Source organism: Brachyistius frenatus, unplaced genomic scaffold (assembly GCF_029030835.1).
Source record: "Brachyistius frenatus isolate BFR_SWC_R1_liver_20210118 unplaced genomic scaffold, ASM2903083v1 Contig_165, whole genome shotgun sequence".
NCBI lineage: Eukaryota > Metazoa > Chordata > Actinopteri > Embiotocidae > Brachyistius > Brachyistius frenatus.
The window spans coordinates 1-18100 of NW_027210764.1; the positions used below are offsets into that span (position 1 = coordinate 1).

General features: G+C 44.7%; 3 protein-coding genes across 3 annotated transcripts in view; 1 reads left to right on the forward strand and 2 right to left on the reverse strand.

Annotated features, from left to right (window-relative positions):
- Positions 1-1575: 1575 nt before the first annotated feature.
- Positions 1576-18100, reverse strand: part of txndc5 (thioredoxin domain containing 5) — a 137451-nt gene continuing 120926 nt past the window's right edge. Inside the window, exon 11 of the mRNA XM_069716969.1 lies at positions 1576-1760. The gene's annotated coding sequence lies outside the window, so the exon portion shown is untranslated. The remainder of the gene's footprint in view (positions 1761-18100) is intronic.
- Positions 3572-15128, forward strand: ipo4 (importin 4). Its single transcript, XM_069716942.1, has 30 exons — positions 3572-3754; positions 4065-4151; positions 4304-4383; positions 4492-4533; positions 4627-4756; positions 5361-5540; positions 5764-5829; positions 5935-6036; positions 6183-6266; positions 6889-7044; positions 7193-7246; positions 7352-7461; positions 7642-7750; positions 8028-8157; positions 8391-8504; positions 8828-8941; positions 9114-9237; positions 9528-9639; positions 9739-9866; positions 10051-10128; positions 10389-10446; positions 11369-11474; positions 11750-11943; positions 12031-12081; positions 12242-12367; positions 12836-13062; positions 13173-13305; positions 13481-13585; positions 14157-14226; positions 14448-15128. The coding sequence occupies exons 1-30, from the start codon at positions 3689-3691 to the stop codon at positions 14576-14578; spliced, it is 3267 nt and encodes a 1088-aa protein (XP_069573043.1). The 5' UTR covers positions 3572-3688; the 3' UTR covers positions 14579-15128.
- Positions 15216-17083, reverse strand: LOC138631786 (uncharacterized). Its single transcript, XM_069716965.1, has 4 exons — positions 16707-17083; positions 16435-16534; positions 16213-16342; positions 15216-15619 (listed from the first exon to the last, which is right to left on the reverse strand). The coding sequence occupies exons 1-4, from the start codon at positions 16919-16921 to the stop codon at positions 15528-15530; spliced, it is 537 nt and encodes a 178-aa protein (XP_069573066.1). The 5' UTR covers positions 16922-17083; the 3' UTR covers positions 15216-15527.

An 18100-nucleotide genomic window follows, 5' to 3' on the forward strand; every position in this document is an offset into this window, starting at 1 on the left:
CTGGGGACAGGGAGGAGCTCAGGAGAGTGCAGCGCCACCTGAAGGAGAAGATGAGGGAGTGCAAGGACTCCTACAGGAGGAAGCTGGAGGCCAAACTCCAACAGAACAAAGTGAGGGAGGTGTGGACCGGTATGAAGGAGATTACTGGGTTCAAGGGGAGAGAGAGACAACCAGGGGGCTCCCTGGAGAGGTCCAATGAACTAAACTGTTTCTTCAACAGGTTTAGTTCACCGCCCTCATCTGTCTCCTCCACACCTCACACCTCCAAAACACCTCTGCTGCCTCCCCCCCTTTCCCCTCTGCGCCCCCTGGTGAACTGCATAGAGCCCTCAATCTCACAGGGCTCTTCCTCCATCCATCCCCCCTCACCCCTCATCCCCCTCTCTGTGATGACTGACCAGGTTAGGAGACAGCTGGAGAGAATCCACCAGCGCAAGGCTGCAGGACCTGACGGCATCAGCCCCGTGGTCCTGAAGACCTGCGCCGCCCAGCTGGCTGAGGTCCTACAACACCTCTTCAACCTGAGCCTGAAACAGGAGGAGGTCCCGGTGCTGTGGAAGACGTCCTGCCTGGTTCCTGTCCCCAAGAAGAAGACTCCATCTGGCCTCAACGACTACCGTCCGGTTGCCCTCACATCTCATGTGATGAAGGTGCTGGAGAGGCTGGTCTTGGCCCACCTCAGGCCGCTGGTGAAATCTTCTCTGGACCCTCTGCAATTTGCGTACCAGCCTCGTGTGGGAGTGGACGACGCCATCATCTACCTGCTGCAACGAGCTCAGTCTCACCTGGATGGAACCGGTGACTCTGTGAGAATCACTTTCTTTGATTTCTCCAGTGCATTCAACACCATCCAACCACTGCTGCTGAGTGAGAAGCTGCGGGTGGTGGGGGTGGATGCGCCCACCGTCTCCTGGATCAATGACTACCTGACAGGCAGACCACAGTTTGTCCGTCTGGGCAGTGTGCTGTCTGATATGGTGGTCAGTGGTACTGGAGCTCCACAGGGAACTGTTCTGTCTCCCTTCCTGTTCACCTTATACACCACTGACTTCCAGTACAACTCAGAGTCCTGCCATCTGCAGAAGTTCTCTGATGACTCTGCAGTGGTGGGATGTATAAGGGATGGACGGGAGGATGAGTACAGGGCAGTAGTGGAGGACTTTGTGGTGTTGGTGGGAAGAAATCATCTGCAACTTCGATCCTTCAATGTGTGCAGCATGATGCTGGAGATGTTCTACCATCTGTTGTGGCCAGTGCTTTGTACTTCGCTGGGGTCTGCTGGGGGAGCAGCATTGGAGCCGGTGACACCAACAAACTCAACAAGCTGGTTAAGAAGGCCGGCTCCATCATCAGCTACAAACTAGATAGTCTGGAAAAGGTGGTGGAGAGGAGGACGCTGATCAAACTATTGTCCATCTTGGATAATCCTGTCCACCCTCTCAACCACCTGCTGCAGGGACAGCGGAGCACTCCTTTTCACGGAACAAATTCATTTTTTTTTTTTTTTTTTTTTTTTTTTTTTTTTTTTTTTTTATATTTATTTTTTTTATATATATATATATATATATATATATATTTTTTTTTTTTTTTTTTTATATTTTATTTTTTTTTTTTTTTTTATTTTTTTTTTTTTTTTTTTTTTTTTATTTTTTTTTTTTTTTTTTTTTTTTTTTTTTTTTTTTTTTTTTTTTTTTTTTTTTTTTTTTTTTTTTTTTTTTTTTTTTTTTTTTTTTTTTTTTTTTTTTTTTTTTTTTTTTTCTCTAAAAGATTCCTCCAGCTCCGCTGTCACCTTTAGTGCTTTTAACCCCTGATCACAAGTTTATTAGTTGCATAACTAATGTTGTTTTCACCAGGCTCAGCTGTAGATTAATAGATTCTGGATCACAAGCATGGATATTTGATGAGGGTGGGTTTAAACCAGAAAGTCAAACCAGCTTCCCTTCTCTCCTGCCTTGTATGACATGGGGGACATTTTTTTCCTCCATCAGCAAACCTTTTCAGAAAGATGAGGTTAGAGTGATCATTACCACGCAGAGTGTGTTTTTACACACCTTCCTTGTCTGTATTGAGGTAATGGTTCAATTAACTGTGAGACAATGAGTGAAAGGAGAGGGTAATGGCTGCATCAGCATCTCTAAAAGAGCTCTGGCTGGCCTGGATGCATTTGTTTGATCTAGTAGAGGCCAAGACACACAGGAAGGATGGGGTTAATGTTGATGGAGTGTGTTGAGCAATGCATTAGCATTGGTAGGTGCCAAGAGGATTAGACAATGACCTCTGATGACAGGCTGACTGCATCCTGGTTTGTCTGTGCTTTTGAACCATGTACTCTGTCTGGCATTTGAAAGGCTGTGCAACAGTTAAAATAGGGTTATAATAGCCATACATTTGTATAATTTTTTTATTAAGTTTGAAATGTATTGCATGTCTCCCTTTGAACAACTCAATAATAAATCAAACAGGAAACGGTAATCACCAGTCGGTTTATAACTAGAAACGTATAGTGCAGGGGTGTCAAACTCATTTTAGGTAAGGGGCCACATACTGCCCACATTGATCTCAAGTGGGCCAGACCAGTAAATTCATAGCATAATAACGCATACATAACGACAATATTTCTCTATGTTTAAATCATTGGTGAAGGTTTTTGGATGATAAACCCTATTTTAAGGTTTTTCTACAATAAACTAGCAGATTGCCCCAGGCAGCCGCTTCTGCCTCCGGAGCAGACATCGCATTTACGCTGTTTTAGAAGCAATTACTGGATCGATTAAAACAATTACAAAATGTTTGTACTCATAAACCTCCATATTCTCATAGAAATGCAATTTATGTCTTTCTGTAATTTTCACACTTAGCAAAGTCATCCTGGCGGGCCGTATGTTTGACACCCCTGGTATAGTGAGTTAGATTTATTGCAGTCCTCAGACGACAAGTGAACATTTTGCTCAGTCCGAGAGTAAATTGCTCTCTGAAGATGTCTTTGTTTGTGTGTGTGTGTGTGATTTTTATATTTAACCCCATTTTTTGTTGTTGTTTTAAAAGTCTGCCACGTTGCTGTTGTATCTTGTCACTCCCACTTTTCCCCAAATCACCCAGGCCTGCAACAAATAAGGCACTTTGATTTAAATGCACAGTCAGTAACTTCTTCTTCATCTTGTATTTAACATTTGATGGAAGTTAAAGTATAATTGGGGCAATATAAAGTATCAAAAGCACTAATCTTGGTGAACTGCCCCTTTTATTATGATATGATATATAAGACTGGATTATCATGAATAAATTTATGTCATCATAACTTTGCAGTTGTTGATCAAATTTCCAACAATATAGTAATTTCAGATGATTGTAACTTCAGTTTCCCCTACCATTGTAGGAACATATCCATCCATCCATCCATCCATCATGTATGTGTGTATGTATGTTACATACTGAGTGGGACATTTTATAATAGAAACACACTTATGTACAAAGTACAGAACATTTTTGTTATTATTAACAAAAAATGATTGTTAAAATAATTAACAAGAATTAATTATTATTAATTATTGATAATTATTATTATTAGCACACTTGTGTAAGCCAAACCAAACCCGCGACGGGACAACGTTTTACCTATTTATTTAGAAATATAGACGTCAACGGTCACGACCAGATTTAGTGAAGGTGAAATCACTGAACTATCGAAATGACGGAGGAACTCGAGCAAATTCTTTTAAAGCTGACGCAGCCTGATAACGCGGTTATTCAGCAGGTAAACACCGTAAATAACTTTGTTAAAGTTAGCGCCGTCTCACGACGCTGAGGTTGAAAACTAACGTTACCGGTTAGAGGTAACGGTTACGGGCTGAAGCTCGCTGACAGACACGTTAACGTCTGGTAACGGACGTCTGGATAACTGTCAAAATATCGGTGACTGTTTTAGTAAAACATGTCACTTGAAAGGGAAATCTAGGCTTAGGATTGTCGGTCATTTTGGAGCCCTGTTGTTGTTGTTGTTTTTGTTTTTGATGTACTGTAACACGTGGTAGTCAATCGAGCTCGTACCTTTTGTCTCATTTTAGGCCACAGTCCAGCTGAAACAAGCTTTTAAAGACCCGGCCATTATACCGGCCCTGTGTGCTGTCATGAGCGGCTCCCGAAACCACCAGGTACCGTTTTATCTCAGAGGAGCCATCATGTCCACAACTAGTGTGTATGAGAGAGAGAGAGAGAGGGATGGGTGTCATGTCACTGTGTGGGTTCATCTACATAAACAGAGCTTTCATCCTTTTCTTCTTCTTCTTTTTTTTGATGAGTACAGATTCGTCAGTCAGCTACAGTGATGCTGAGGATGAGAGTGAAGAAACACTGGAAGAAGATCAGCCCCAATGACAGAGAGAGGTTCGTTTTGTACTTTTCTTTATTGCTATTGTAACACTGAAACCAGCTGGTCTATTTGAAATGAAGTTGAATCAGCTGTGATTGTAATAGTTGCTTTCATTCACACAGCCTGAAGGCGCTGGTGTTGCAGGCCTTCATGCAGGAAACAGAGTAAGCATATTGTTGTAAATGACATTGACGCTGATAAAACTACATTATGCAGCTCTACCTATTTATGAACACCTGTGTATCTCTGCTTTGCAGGCACACAGTTCAGCACTCGCTCTCCCAACTGTGCGCAGTGATGGTGAAACACGAGACACCAGACCGCTGGCCTGCCCTGCTGCAGCTTCTCAATCAGTCCACCAAGAGCAGCAACCCTAATGACAGACAGGTACACTGATGATGCAACAGTTAGGAAATGCAAGGTTAAATAATCAAATAAATTAAACATGAACTGTAATTTTGAAATAAGCCCTTCAAAAAGTTTTAGTTTGAAAGCACCCATAATTATCAGCTGATTAATGGTTACTTTGAGTTGGTAAGCCATGTCTGTATAATTTAGTTCCCCCTGTATGTGGCGGCAGGCTGCTTTCACATTAGAGCACTGACACCTGAACTTCAAGCTTGGCGGTCAGGAACTTTGCATCTCTGCCTGGATGTGACGGATTCTCTGGATGTCTCAACAGATTGCTTGTGTTTCAGCCCTTACGTGAAAAGACGGTCTGCCGCTGTCTTTCAGAGTAGGCGGCGTGAGAGTGTGAGTGAGTGAAGCTGCATGGTGCTGCAGTGGGAGTCAGACATCTTGCTCACAGGTTTCAAAACGGTTCAAGCATCAAAAGTGTCATCCTCTTGGACAGATTAAAAATAAATAAATAAAAAATGCAGAACAAAAAATGGGTCGCTAAACATCCGTCAATTTAAATGTGTCCAAGTAAAGTATATGTATGGGAAACCCTGATATTCTTGGAAATATCAACTCTCTTTTGTCCGATCAGGTTGGCCTGCTGCTGCTGAATAAAGTGATGGAATCCAATCCCGAGTCTTTCAAGCCTCACTACTGCCAGCTGATACAGCTGTTCAGTACTGTGCTGCAGGACCTCAGCAACCCATCAGCCTTGTACTACTGCATCCTCACTCTCACAGCCATAACTGCATACACTGGCACAGAAGAGATGGTGAGGCAGTGCTACTGTTTTCCCTTTGACATCTGTCAAGAGTTTCAGATAACGTGGAGACATTTAAGCCAGTACAGATGGGATTCATTTACAATTGCATTACTTTAGTTGTATCACAAATTAAGTTTAAACAAACAAGTATTCCAGCTAAAATGTGGTCATTTTGAAAATCTAGAAGACGCTTTTTAATGAGTAAATGAAGTGACATTTTTGTGTCCCACAGAACCAGATGCGTTCTCTTATCCCCAGTGTGATTGTTGCTCTGAAACACCTCATCAAGTCTGATCAGGTAAATTGTGACATTTTCACGTGTACTGTTGTTTCTGTTTGCCAGTCAAGTCTAAAAGTGGATAAACCAGATGTGCTAATTTACCGGTGATGTCTGTCTGCACAGGACGAAGCCAGTGAGGCCATGGAGGTATTTAATGAGCTCATGGAGAGTGAGGTGTCCATCATCATCCCTCATGTTGCTGAAATGGTTCGCTTCTGCTTGGAGGTGAGATCGAAGCGTCTGCATTCTGTTTTTTCTCACTGGTTTTGTATTCTGAATTTAATTTCAATTTCTAAAAACACAACGTTTGTCATCAAAGAGTCTTGCGTGAGAATTTTATCTGTGTGTGTGTGTGTGTGTGTGTGTGTTAGGTGGGCAGTGACACCACACTGAGTGACTCTGTGCGAGTGAAAGCCCTCTCTTGCATCGCCTTCCTCATCAAGCTGAAGAGCAAGGTAGGAGTCACCCAGCAGCTCCTATGAATAAAGGGTCTATATCTGTCCTTCAATTTATAATGAATAACAAAGTTGGAGACCAAGACAATAAATATCTGAGGTGTATTTAGTCATGGAGCACCTCAAGCCCTCTGGTTCTATTGTAAAAGGAGACAGCTCTCAATTTCATCTGTCTCTCTGAGTTGTCTTTATTTTCATGGCCACAGAGGTAAAGTTGTATGCAGAGATTGTTGTAGAAGGTATTCATACAGTATTCTTTAAAAATGTTCTCCATCCTCTGACCGCAAGTTAAATGTTCAAATGTCCATTAATTCTTTGTGAAGTTTCTTCCTCTGAATTTGGGGATAAACATTCACTAATAAAGATGCTCTTTTTTTTATTTTTATTTTTATTTTTTTACATTTGTGGCGTCTACAGAAGCTTTTAGAGGTACAGATTATAGAATACACAAAACCACACCCTTTTGGGAATCAAAAACGTTTAATGTTTTCTCAATCTTTTCTTGATTGCATCCAAAAGAAAAACATTTATTTATTTATATCAGACTTTTCTGGCTCAGCTCATTTTGTGCAGCACCAACGAGTAAAAAAAAGAATCGTCTTTCTTTTTCTCCACTTTGTAGACGGTGCTGAAGCAGAAGCTGCTGAACCCCATCCTGCAGACCATTTTCCCTGTTCTGACTGCCACTCCTCCACCTGGTGAGCAGGACCCGGAGGATGAGGAAGATGACAGTGGAGATGGAACAGACAATGAAAGTCCCAAACACTGCGCTGCTCAGGTTGAGACAACTTCTTAAACTGTGTTCAGATGAAGTGTGTTCTTCTGTTGTCTTATTGTTTTGTGACTAAATTTACTTTGGAGAAACTTAACATCAGTGTGCAGTTTCCAGTCAAATTTCCCTGATGGACATGTTTGTTTATTTTCAGATTATTGACACTATGGCACTCCATATGCCTCCAGAGAAACTGTTCCAACAACTAGTAAGTCATGGAGACGTTGGCTAACTCTATAGGAAGTTCACCAAGGAAGATCTCTGACATGTAATACTGCTTTTTAACAGTATTACGTTGTGTCTTGTGCATTAGATGCCCCTCACTCAGGCCTGCCTTGCTAGTGGAGACCCGTATTCGAAGAAGGGGGGTCTCATGGTTCTTGCTGTGCTGGCTGAAGGATGTGCAGACCACATACGCACTAAGTACGTCCAGTTGACATTTAAATACGTTCTTTTGACTTTCTCTTTTGTTCCTTTATTTTTCTTTGAGGAAGCACACATTTTATGAGCGGACACGCACAGATTTTTGTTGTCGGTCGGTCGATTTATAATAATCACAAAGATTTGAGTCAGCTCGCCTTCTTGTCTGTGTACCCGTGTTAGGATGCTGTCTTCAGTGCTGCAGACAGTATGTCAGAGTCTTTCAGACAACAATCAGGTGGTGCGCAGCGCCGGCCTTTTTGCCCTCGGACAGTTCTCTGAACATTTACAGGTGAGTCAGGACACGCGTCACATCAGTCTGTAGTTCACGAAGCTGCTTTCTTTGCACACATGCTTTTCAAGTTTACTGCCCCCATGCATTTACTTAGAGTACCACTTAACTGTTATTATTAAATGAATACTCTGTACTTTATGTGCACACATACATCTGTAGTTTTGCTGAATACATTAATTATTATGATTATGAATAAAAAAATAAAAAATAAAATAAAAGTGTAACTTGTCTCAGTTTCTTTGACTTCATTTTATACCCTTTTTTTGCTTCCTAGCCCGAAGTGAGTAAGTTCAGTGCAGAGCTGATGCCTTTGCTGCTGGGTTACCTTTCGTCCTTGAACGGAGCCAAGGTTGGTCACGTCATTAAAGCCTTTTATGCCTTGGAGAACTTCATGGAGAACCTCGGTAAGCTGATGAGAGCCTAATACAATATATTCTCACACCTCATCCACTGCAAGAGGAAACATGGAACTTGCAGCGATCTTAACTTTCCTGACATCCTTTTAAATTCTCACTGAACTCCAAAAACTTCACTATTAAACTAATCAGTAGTGTTGGTTTCAGAAGTTCTACTTGGTAAGTAGAGAATCACTCAGCAACCACAAGCTTTATCTTTTTTTGTTTGTTCGTCTAAACAGGAGCTGATATCGAGCCCTACCTGCCCACCCTGATGGAAACCATGTTGTCTGCTCTCAACACCACTGACGTCGTCAAGATCAAAGAACTAGCTGTGTCGGCCATCGGTGCCATAGGTAAGAGGGTGTCAACAATTTATCCAGAGACCTGAATAACTAAATAATCATGCAGTTTAGTGTCTCATCCTCTGTGCTGTTGATTCAGCTCATATAGGTACATTCTTTTTCTTCTGAATTTAAAGCACATGAAGGTGGTTAAAGGTGGTTTGAGAGCATCGATTTGAGCTTTAGTTTGCCAGTATTTAGATGTGCAGCTCTGTACAAACTGCAGACCCTTGGTCGATTGAGACACAAGTCATCAAACAAATCTGTTATTTCTTAATTGAAAAGGAAGTGACCCGGTCCTGAATTACTGTAAATCACTTTACTTTTGTCATCAGCCAACGCTGCCAAGGAGCTGCTGGTTCCCTACTTCCCTGTAGTTATTGAAAGCCTGAAGGGCTTCCTGACTGCCACCACAGAAGAAATGAGGTCTCTGCAAACTCAGTCCTTGGGTAGGTTAACTCCCCGACATTGAATCTAAACCTAAAAGTGAGATTTATAGAACAGGTATTTTGTCACACAATGTCTGTGGGTTTTGTTTAACTCCGAGTACGTCGAGCACAAATTCGACAGCCTGAGTGAGTGAAATGGATGATGATGATGATGTTTTTCTGATGCTATCAGATACTCTCTCTGTGCTGGCCCGCACCATCGGCAAAGACGTCTTCTGTCCTCTTGCAGCGGAGTGTGTTCGGCTGGGCCTCAACCTCACCGACACCATCGATGACCCGGACATCAGACGCTGCACGTATGTAACTTACGTGTGTATTTTCTCCAGAACAAACACTGCACAAAATAAACCATAAAAATTGCTGCTTCAGGTAGTTAAGTACATAAAATGTTCTGATTTTAAAAACATGTATGGACTTGTCTTCATTTCAGTGGGATGGATTTTGTTCTAATTTCCTGAGAAATATTATTTTGGGCCCTCCATGCTAAAGCTGTTCCTCTGTTTGTTGTTGTTTTCATAGACTGAAGTAATATCTGTGATTGTGTGTGACGTTTCCTTCAGCTCTCTGTGTCTGTCCGTCCTCTCAGGTACAGTCTGTATGCTGCTGTATCCACAGTCAGCCCGGACTGCCTGACTCCTCACCTCACCGCCATAACAACTGTCATGCTGCTCGCCCTGAAGTCCAATGAAGGCATCACGGTATAAACTCTGCACACAACACTCTGAAAGCCGGTTTAGAAACTATTCCTATTATAAAAGATGCAGCGTTTCACTTTTCATCCTCCGTGTTCTCGTCAGGCTCACATCGAGGAGGACAAGACATTCGTCCTGCTGGACGACGACGACGATGACGACAATGAGGACGGAAAAGATGAAGGGGATTTGTTGGAGGATGAAACGGAGCGAGATGTCCATGATGTAGCAGGGTAGGGCTCACACACACACACACACACACACACACACACACACACACACACACACACACACACACACACACACACACACACACACACACACACACACACACACACACACACATACGCACGCATTTATTAACTCCATGTTCAAAGGAAGACGCTCAGCTTGATTCCACATCTGTCCATCTGTCAGGTTCAGTGTGGAAAACGCCTACATTGATGAGAAGGAGGATGCCTGTGACTCACTGGGAGAGATGGCCTTCAACACGGGGTAACAGACATTTACAGCACATCTAGTCTTGGCATTTATTTAATGCTCCCGTCTGACTCTACTCTCTCTAGCGGTTATGTTCAAAATCCTTTTTTTTTTTTTTTTTTAATTTGTATTTAATTAAAGTGACTGGTTTTTATTTTGTATTCTTTATAATTTGTCAGTGTGTGTTTTAAATAATCTTCTCACTCTGTCAGATTTCTGGTGTGAATATGTGAGTTAACGTTTCTACTGGTGTTGCTGTGGTTTTGCCCTCATAGTGCTGCCTTCCAGCCCTTCCTGGAGTCCAGCTTCCAGCAGGTTTACGAGATGAGAGATGTAAGTTATTTTGGTTGACTGGGTGGCCGATCATCCCTCTTCGTCTAATGTCCTGTGAAGGGCGACTGTGGCCTGTAATAGTGCATAAATTGTGTCACTGTGGATCTGTGTTGTAGCCGTGTTAGGATGCTTAATATGTCTTTTATCAGGATTTTTAGTCAGATTCAAAAGCTATTTTCACAGATTGAAACATTTCTTTTGATTTGGGAACCATTGGTGATAAGATCTGCTCTATTCCCATCAACGGCTCACAATAAGGCTCGACACGGAAATCTGGCTAATAGTCAAAGCTGCTGAAAACAAAACCCGTTTATATGTTTTAGGTCATGAATACATCGTTTTTTTCTTTTAGCGCTGATATTTATAAAAATTCTCTCAGTACATCTTTTCTTTGTCTGTTTATCTGTATTTTCTGGTTCAGTGTTCTGTATTGTCGCCTCTTACCAAGAAAGTACTGAGTTTAAACCTCACTGGAGAAGACCGGCCTTTCTCTTGTGTTTCATCTCACCTCAGGAATAATGCTTGTTGATGAAAACTCTGACCTCAGAGATGGAGTTGGTCTACAGGCACGGCTGTGTTGAATGTAGAAGTTAAATATACCTCAAACTAATAATGGATAGGAAGACAAATAATGAGTTAACCAGCATCCCTGGATTATTGACCTTTGTTTGCCCTCTAATGTCCTGATCTTGTGGTTGTTGGTCCTGCTTGGACGTAGGATCACTTCTACATTTGTTCCCCTGGTGTTGATTCAAAATTGATGTCTTTGTCTTCCTAAACAACTCTTCAGAAGGGCAGCTTCTGTGCCTATTGTTGGATGGTGTCTCCTCTTGTGACCCCATTAGCATGTCATTTATGTGTGTGTGTGTGTGTGTGTGTGTGTGGCTGTAACTTGATGCTGTTTTGTATTCTCCCTCCCCAGTTCCCCCACGAGGACGTCCGCAGGGCAGCATTCGGCGCAATGGGCCAGTTTTGTCGAGCTCAGCACAACACGTGGAAGGAGAATCCCAATGAGGCCAACCACCAGGGTAATACAGGACACGGGGTCACAGACATGGGCAGCGCTGATATCTACTGGAGTGAAGTTTTGTAATTAATGAAATCAAGGCAGATAAAGAAGGTTTTAAGCCGATATGAGGGGCAATCAAAAAGTTGAGAGACGGCTCCCTTTTTTTTGACTTTCATGGAGGAGGTGGAAGCTATAAACTTTGTGAATAATTATTCCAGTTTTATCACTGCTTTTGCCTTCGACTAATGTAAACTGTCCCGGGCTTCCTTCCTGTACATGTTGTGACTTGTCCAGCTCTGCTGAAGCTGCTGGATTTGGTGCTCCCTTGCTTTGTGGAAACGGTGCGAACAGAACACGAGCGTCTGGTTGTAATGGGGGTCCTGGAAACCATGAATAACGTCATTAAGTCCTGCAAGGACCAGGCTTTCAAAAACCCTTCACGCCTTAAGGAGATAAGCTACGTCATCCGTGATGTCCTCAAGAAAAAGGTGAGAGGTCAGGGTTGCTCATCACTTCACAGGAATAATGCGTCTTTGGTCAATGTTTCACTAACGTTTGCTTTCTCTGTCCTTCAGACTGTCTGTCAGGACAGTGGATGTGATGAAGCTGGTGATGAAGAACAACAGGTATCGCATGTTCGCCACACTCATGAGCATTAAAAGTCTGCCTACACCTGCCAGATACAACTGATCTATTCAAGCTTTTGTTGATCCAGTTGTTTTTCTGTACATGTTGTTGTTGTTGTCCAGATATTTAATGTGCTTTCTGTTGTTCTGTGTGTTTCAGGCAGAGTATGATGCAATGCTCCAGGAGTTTGCGGGGGAGGGGATCCCATTGGTGACCGCCTCTGTTCCTGCAGACACTTTCTTCCCTTTCCTCAACGACCTGCTGCCTCTCATCATGAGCAAAGCCGTGAGTGTGGAGGCACTGACAAATGGGGGGGGGGGGAGTTGACAGGAGCCCATTTACTCCAAAAGTAAAACAAAGATGACGGTCTGAGTGGTCAGCAAAGGCAGTTTTACTTTGTCTCTCTGAGACAAAGGGCAGTGAGGAGGGAACCAATTTAAATGGAACCAGCTCATTCTCAGAGAAACAGGTTTCTTGACAATGGGATTGTTTTAGTAGAAACAAGGATGCTCTGTGTTGCAGGGAAAGCAACCTGCACAGTTGAGCACTTTTAAAGATGGGAGACGAGCAAATGGTGGCGGTTCAGCGTGTCCTGTGTTGGTATCACTTTGTTCCTTCAAACACAAATTGGAAGATTTCGCAGCCTTAAACGAGCTTCCTTTTGTTTGCTAAAGTGCCGTCCTTTTTTGTAAAGGAGTGATTTGACAGGAGGTAGAAATGTATTTGACCCCACTGATACTTTTCTCTTCGAAGAAATCCTCGTGCACCGTGGCAGACCGCTCCTTCTCTGTGGGCACGATCGGGGAAATCCTCCAAGCCCTCGTGAGTGTGTCGGGGGGGCAGGGAGTGGCGGGCCGACTGTCTAATCGTCTGCTTCCCGTGCTGGTAGCCGGGGTGAGGGACAGCGACTCGGAGGTCCGCAACAACAGTGTGTTTGGACTCGGATGCCTGGCTCAGGCAGCCGGACCCATCGTGGTATCGTATCCTTTTGACCCGCGGGGGTTTCCGTCTGGAACGAGTGTATGTTAACGCAACATTTAAAAAAAAAAAACCATCACAGAGAGCTGGTCCTTAGCAAAGTGTGTTACAGAGACTATCCCATGATGCTCTCCGTGTTCTCCAACCTGCTGACCAAGGAGTCAGACATCAGGGTGATTGACAACCTGTGTGCTGCTCTCTGCAGGATGATTATGAGCAACGTGGACGCCGTACCTCTCGAGCAGGTTTGTCCTGACGAGACGACCGAGACCGTTTTCACTCGTCTTTACCGAAACATACTTTCGCAAATGAGAAATTTACAATCAACTGAACCAACGAGAGGAATTTCCAGCGCAGACGTGCACGGTGTGCAGTCTGCAGAAGTAGTTCAGTCTCACGACTCGCTGTGTTCACCGACAGGTCGTTCCTGCCCTGATAAACAAGCTTCCTCTGAAAGAGGACCTGGAGGAGAACAAGACGGTGTTCAGCTGCCTGGTGATGCTCTACACTCACAGCCCTGCTCTGGTACAGAAACACACCCGAACCTGCTGCTGACGTTTCCAGCGGAGACGACATGTGCTGAGATTTTGTCTCCGTTGTGATCCGAGTTGGAATTTAAATACGATCTTACTATTTAATAATAATAATAATAATAATAATAGAAAAGAAGCTCTCCGTCCACGTGCGGTCTGGAAAAATGTGGATTTATAATTTCCCCCAAAACAAACACATGAAGGATTTTTGTCATTATTCTGCGTTCATGGTGCTTTGCATGGACCACTATCAATCTTTCAATCATTTTTTTTTTAAAGTTTTTTTTTTATTAGATGTTATTTGTTAAAACACGGTATTCTTCTTCAAACCCTCCACATTGTAAATACAGGATCAAAGAGTAAATGTGGCTTTGCAAGATGACAACAGGATTAAACATTCGATTCAGAACAGACTTCACAGATCTCACGTACTCGGAGGAATATGCTGAACTGTAGACCGTCTCTGACATTGAAGGCGTGTTTGGTTCATGGAGTTGGATGCTGATATTGAAAAGTTAAAAAAAAAAAAAAAAATTAAATCTTTTTTTATTTTTTTATTTCAGCTTGTGAAGATGATGAAGCCCATAATAGCCGCTTCCAGTCACATCGTCGGCAACAAGGACGTTGATGAAGGTGAACATTTCTTTTGCAGCGGGCGGCCTGTTTTTCCTGCGCTGAAAAGTCGCCGTCTTGAACGTACGGCGGCGGAGGAGTAGTTTCACCTTCTCCGATTCTCCCGTTTCCTGTCGGCCCGTCCCGGCGCGGTTCTCTTCTCGGCGTTTTGTTGTCGTTCGGCGGGGCGTCGTCTTTGTCTCGCTGTCTTCTCTGACTCTGAGTTTGTGTCTCCTCCCCAGAAACCCAGAACACTTTTGTTGTACTGATGAGAGTATTTGCCCAGAACCACGGCGCAGACTTCAACGCCGCCGTGACCTCACTTCCTGCCGAGCAGCAGACCAAACTGAGCGCGGCCGTCGGCGCCTCGTAGCCCCGACGCGTCCTTCCACTCTTCAGCGACAGCCGGACAAGACCAGCAAATTTGATACTGTAGGTGGAAGCTGGGACATTGGTGTGTGACGCGTCCCCACAATGATCTAAATACAGCAATTCAACCATTCTACTGAAGTTATTATTACATTCAGCGGTTCTGCGTCAGAGTATTAACTTGTAATTTATTTGCTGATGTGCGTGCTGTGTTGGAAGTTTTATTATTTTAGGTTCCGGTTTGCCATCCTGTGTTGCTGTTTAGTTTTCCTGTTATTCCTGTAAACTGCGACTGTCCCCTTTTTCCACTGTTGGAACAGACTTCTGGCTCCGCTGTGAGAGTGTCGAGCGGTTCATCGACTCTCCTGATAAATTCTTTCATTCCCGTCTCCCTTTGTGAGCCAGCAGGATTTAACCTGAGGAGTTTTCTCTTCTTACTCAGAGATTCCTCTGCTGAGGTAACAACACTGCTGTGAAACCCCGCAGCTCATCGACCAACTGGACATTCTCTCAGATGTTATTTAAAAAAACAAAAAAAAAAAAAAAAGAAAGAAGGGGGGAAAAAAAGCACTTGCTTTCCCGTCAGTACTCTGTTAATGCGCAGCAACACAAGCTTTGTCCATATGCAGCTGAATTCAATCTGTTGGTTCTGCTTTAAAAACAAGAATCCCGCAACACAATTTGAAGAAAGGCACAAAAGCTTTTTACAAACGCGACACAAATTGAACAGGATAATACGACGCCGGCAAATCTTGCCGTGCAGTTAAAGGCGAGTCACTCGGCCTCACTTCACTGTACAAAGAGAAAGGGACATTTCAAAGCCTCTAAATAAACACAAACTTGCATCAACAATGTGCTTTGCTGTGGGAAAGTCGAACATTCTTGCGAGCTTTTTTTTTTTTTTTTTTTCTTCTTCTTCTTCTTAGTTTGGATGACGGTGATTCTGTCGCTCCTCAGATCTCTCGTTGTCCCTGAGCCTCGGTAAAACTGGGCTGCTGGTTCTCCATGTCCACGGTCATCTCCACCGGTGTCAGTCCGTCCTCCCCTGATGCAGCAGACAGAGACAAGCCTTTTAAAAACACACACACACACACACACACACACACACACACACACACACACACACACACACACACACACACACACACACACACACACACACACACACACACACAGCACTTGAACTACTCGGGACAGATTCCACACATTCAGAACAGCTTATGGATGAAGTCAAACGAGCGGAAACACAACAAGGAGGATTTACAGCTGGATTTAACGACGGTGTGCTCCATCTCTCGCGTTCTGCTTTAATCTCTGCACAGAAGCATTTCATTCTGCTACACGGCTGAATTGTGGGGTCCGGACTTTGAACACATTCCTGACCCTGTTGAGGTCTGAGTGTTTTATTTGGACACCGCTGTAAGGTTTGGGATGACCTCATTTCTGAGCCCGAGGCTCTACTGGCACGCTGCCGTGATCCACATCGGTCTGACGGGCCGGCCGTTACCCGAGCGGGGTCGCAGCAGCAGCCCGGGCTGAGAGACTTCTAGCAGAAATACGTCCTCCCTCATCGTTTTGATGAGAGCGGACGCGCGCCGCCTGGGACGGCAGCAGAAACGCCGGGAAAAGCTTCCGGACCTGCGTGTCTCTGTTTCCAGGGCAGAATGTTGATCCCGGTGCGGCAGAAGGAGCGGTCGGTGTGGGCCTCGGTGCTGTACAGGATCTCCTGCAGCTGCTTGTCTCCGGGCTTCTGGGCTTTCACTCGCACCTGCAGCAGAATTAACACGTCCGGGTCATTTCTCTTCAGCCCTCTCGGACAACTTTCTGTGTCCGTCCGTACAGATGGATCTGAAATCTCACCTCCAGGATGGTGATCTCCTTCTCCTTCAGCTTCCCTGCTTTATTCTTCACCTGCGTCTTCTTGGTGTCGACCCAGACCACCCTCTCCTTCACCTCTGACCTGGATACGCACACACACACACACACACACACACATGACTGCACGCACCTTTTAATATCTAAAACGGACCCTTTATAGAACACCACACACACACACACACACACACACACACACACACACACACACACACACACACACACACACACACACACACACACAGCAGGAGACTCACTCTTGGATGCCCAGATCGGCCAGCGTGGTGTCCAGGAAGGGGAAGGGTTGGTGCGCCGGGTCGGGCTGCACCTCGATGGGCAGCGTCACCGACATGGGGACGTCCCACTCCAACTCAACGCGCACTATCTTGGCGGGGGAGCCGGGGATCTCCCGTCCTGCCGCGTCCTCCGGTTCTCCGTTGGCCTGCTCCACTCCGGCCTCTCCCTCCTCCATTAAGCTTTTTGTCTCGTCTGCCGCCAGCTTGACTCACTGATCTGTATCTTAAAACAAAAAAGCGCAAAAAGGAAAACCCCCTCTCCGCCTCTGCTTGATCTGAGGATCGAGGCGTTATCTCCCCGACTGGCGCTCTGCTCCTTCTGTATTCACCCCCGTGTCGCTGCTGCGTCCTCCTCCTCCTCTCTGGGGCCGATGATTCACAGCTCTGCGTCCTCCGATGATGATGATGATGATGAAGGCCTCTGGAAAGTGTGAACGTGTGTGATGCATACAGACTTGCGCTCGGCCCTCCGGGCTGATATATGCGGCCGGTGTTGGACGTGTGTTATGTGTCGCTCAGACGTTAGGTTTATTAGACTGTCAGGGTGGTGATGGACGGGCGCCGCTGTTTGTACTGGCAGGTGTCCGTGTGGATGATCGGTCTGACCGGGACACCGTGAAGTCCCCGTTTAGCTTCAGCTGCAAGCGGGGGACGTCCGGTCTGTTCAGAAATGCTTCCTCGCGTTGGAGCGGGCTCCGTGCGGTGACCCGAAACATTCGAATGTGAGGAGGTCACGTCGGGTTCAGCGTGGACAACAGATTTATGACTGTAATGAGATGATCTGCTCTGCATTCCTGCGCTCATCATTGTTTCTCCCCCGTCCTCTCCGTCTCATTTCTCTTGACAGCGGAGGTGAACAGCAGCTTGATAAATCGGGCTTTCACGGCACGGCGACACATTTTCCACTTCTGAAATACGCCCTCGGGCTGTAAACGTCCGAGGCGGCTGCTTTACAGGACACAAACATGGGACGTGTGTTGCACCAACGCTGCGCTCTCGTCCCACTAAAGCAGCACTGTGGACTCAGCATGTCACATTCCAGCGGCGGCCACCACGAATCCTCACAGAGACCACAGCTTCACGTCAGCACACGGGGGCACGACGACGGAAACTTTGGCTCTGGAGCAGGTTCTCATTGTTCAAAGGAGCAAACCATATTTTTGTATTAACTATATATTTATATGAATCACTTGGATTTGAAAAGCTTTGCTCCTACAGATTAATACGTGGAGAATTTCCGCTTTACATCATCTTTAAAGGTCCCTTACTTACATTCGTGGTGTGCCGTCTTTACGTTTGTGGTTTTAAGTACCAAAAACCATCTTCATATATTCGTACCAAGAACCGGCTGATAT

What these genes read in the sequence shown, in the direction of transcription:
- ipo4 (XM_069716942.1), top strand. Translation starts at nt 3,689, where the DNA reads ATGACGGAGGAACTCGAGCAAATTCTTTTAAAGCTGACGCAGCCTGAT. An exon ending in GCGGCTCCCGAAACCACCAG is followed by an intron (nt 4,152 to 4,303) that starts GTACCGTTTTAT and finishes TGATGAGTACAG; the next exon opens with ATTCGTCAGTCAGCTACAGT. An exon ending in GTCGGCCATCGGTGCCATAG is followed by an intron (nt 8,505 to 8,827) that starts GTAAGAGGGTGT and finishes TTTTGTCATCAG; the next exon opens with CCAACGCTGCCAAGGAGCTG.
- LOC138631786 (XM_069716965.1), bottom strand. Translation starts at nt 16,921, where the DNA reads ATGGAGGAGGGAGAGGCCGGAGTGGAGCAGGCCAACGGAGAACCGGAG. An exon ending in GCCGATCTGGGCATCCAAGA is followed by an intron (nt 16,535 to 16,706) that starts GTGAGTCTCCTG and finishes GTGCGTATCCAG; the next exon opens with GTCAGAGGTGAAGGAGAGGG. An exon ending in AGGAGATCACCATCCTGGAG is followed by an intron (nt 16,343 to 16,434) that starts GTGAGATTTCAG and finishes ATTCTGCTGCAG; the next exon opens with GTGCGAGTGAAAGCCCAGAA.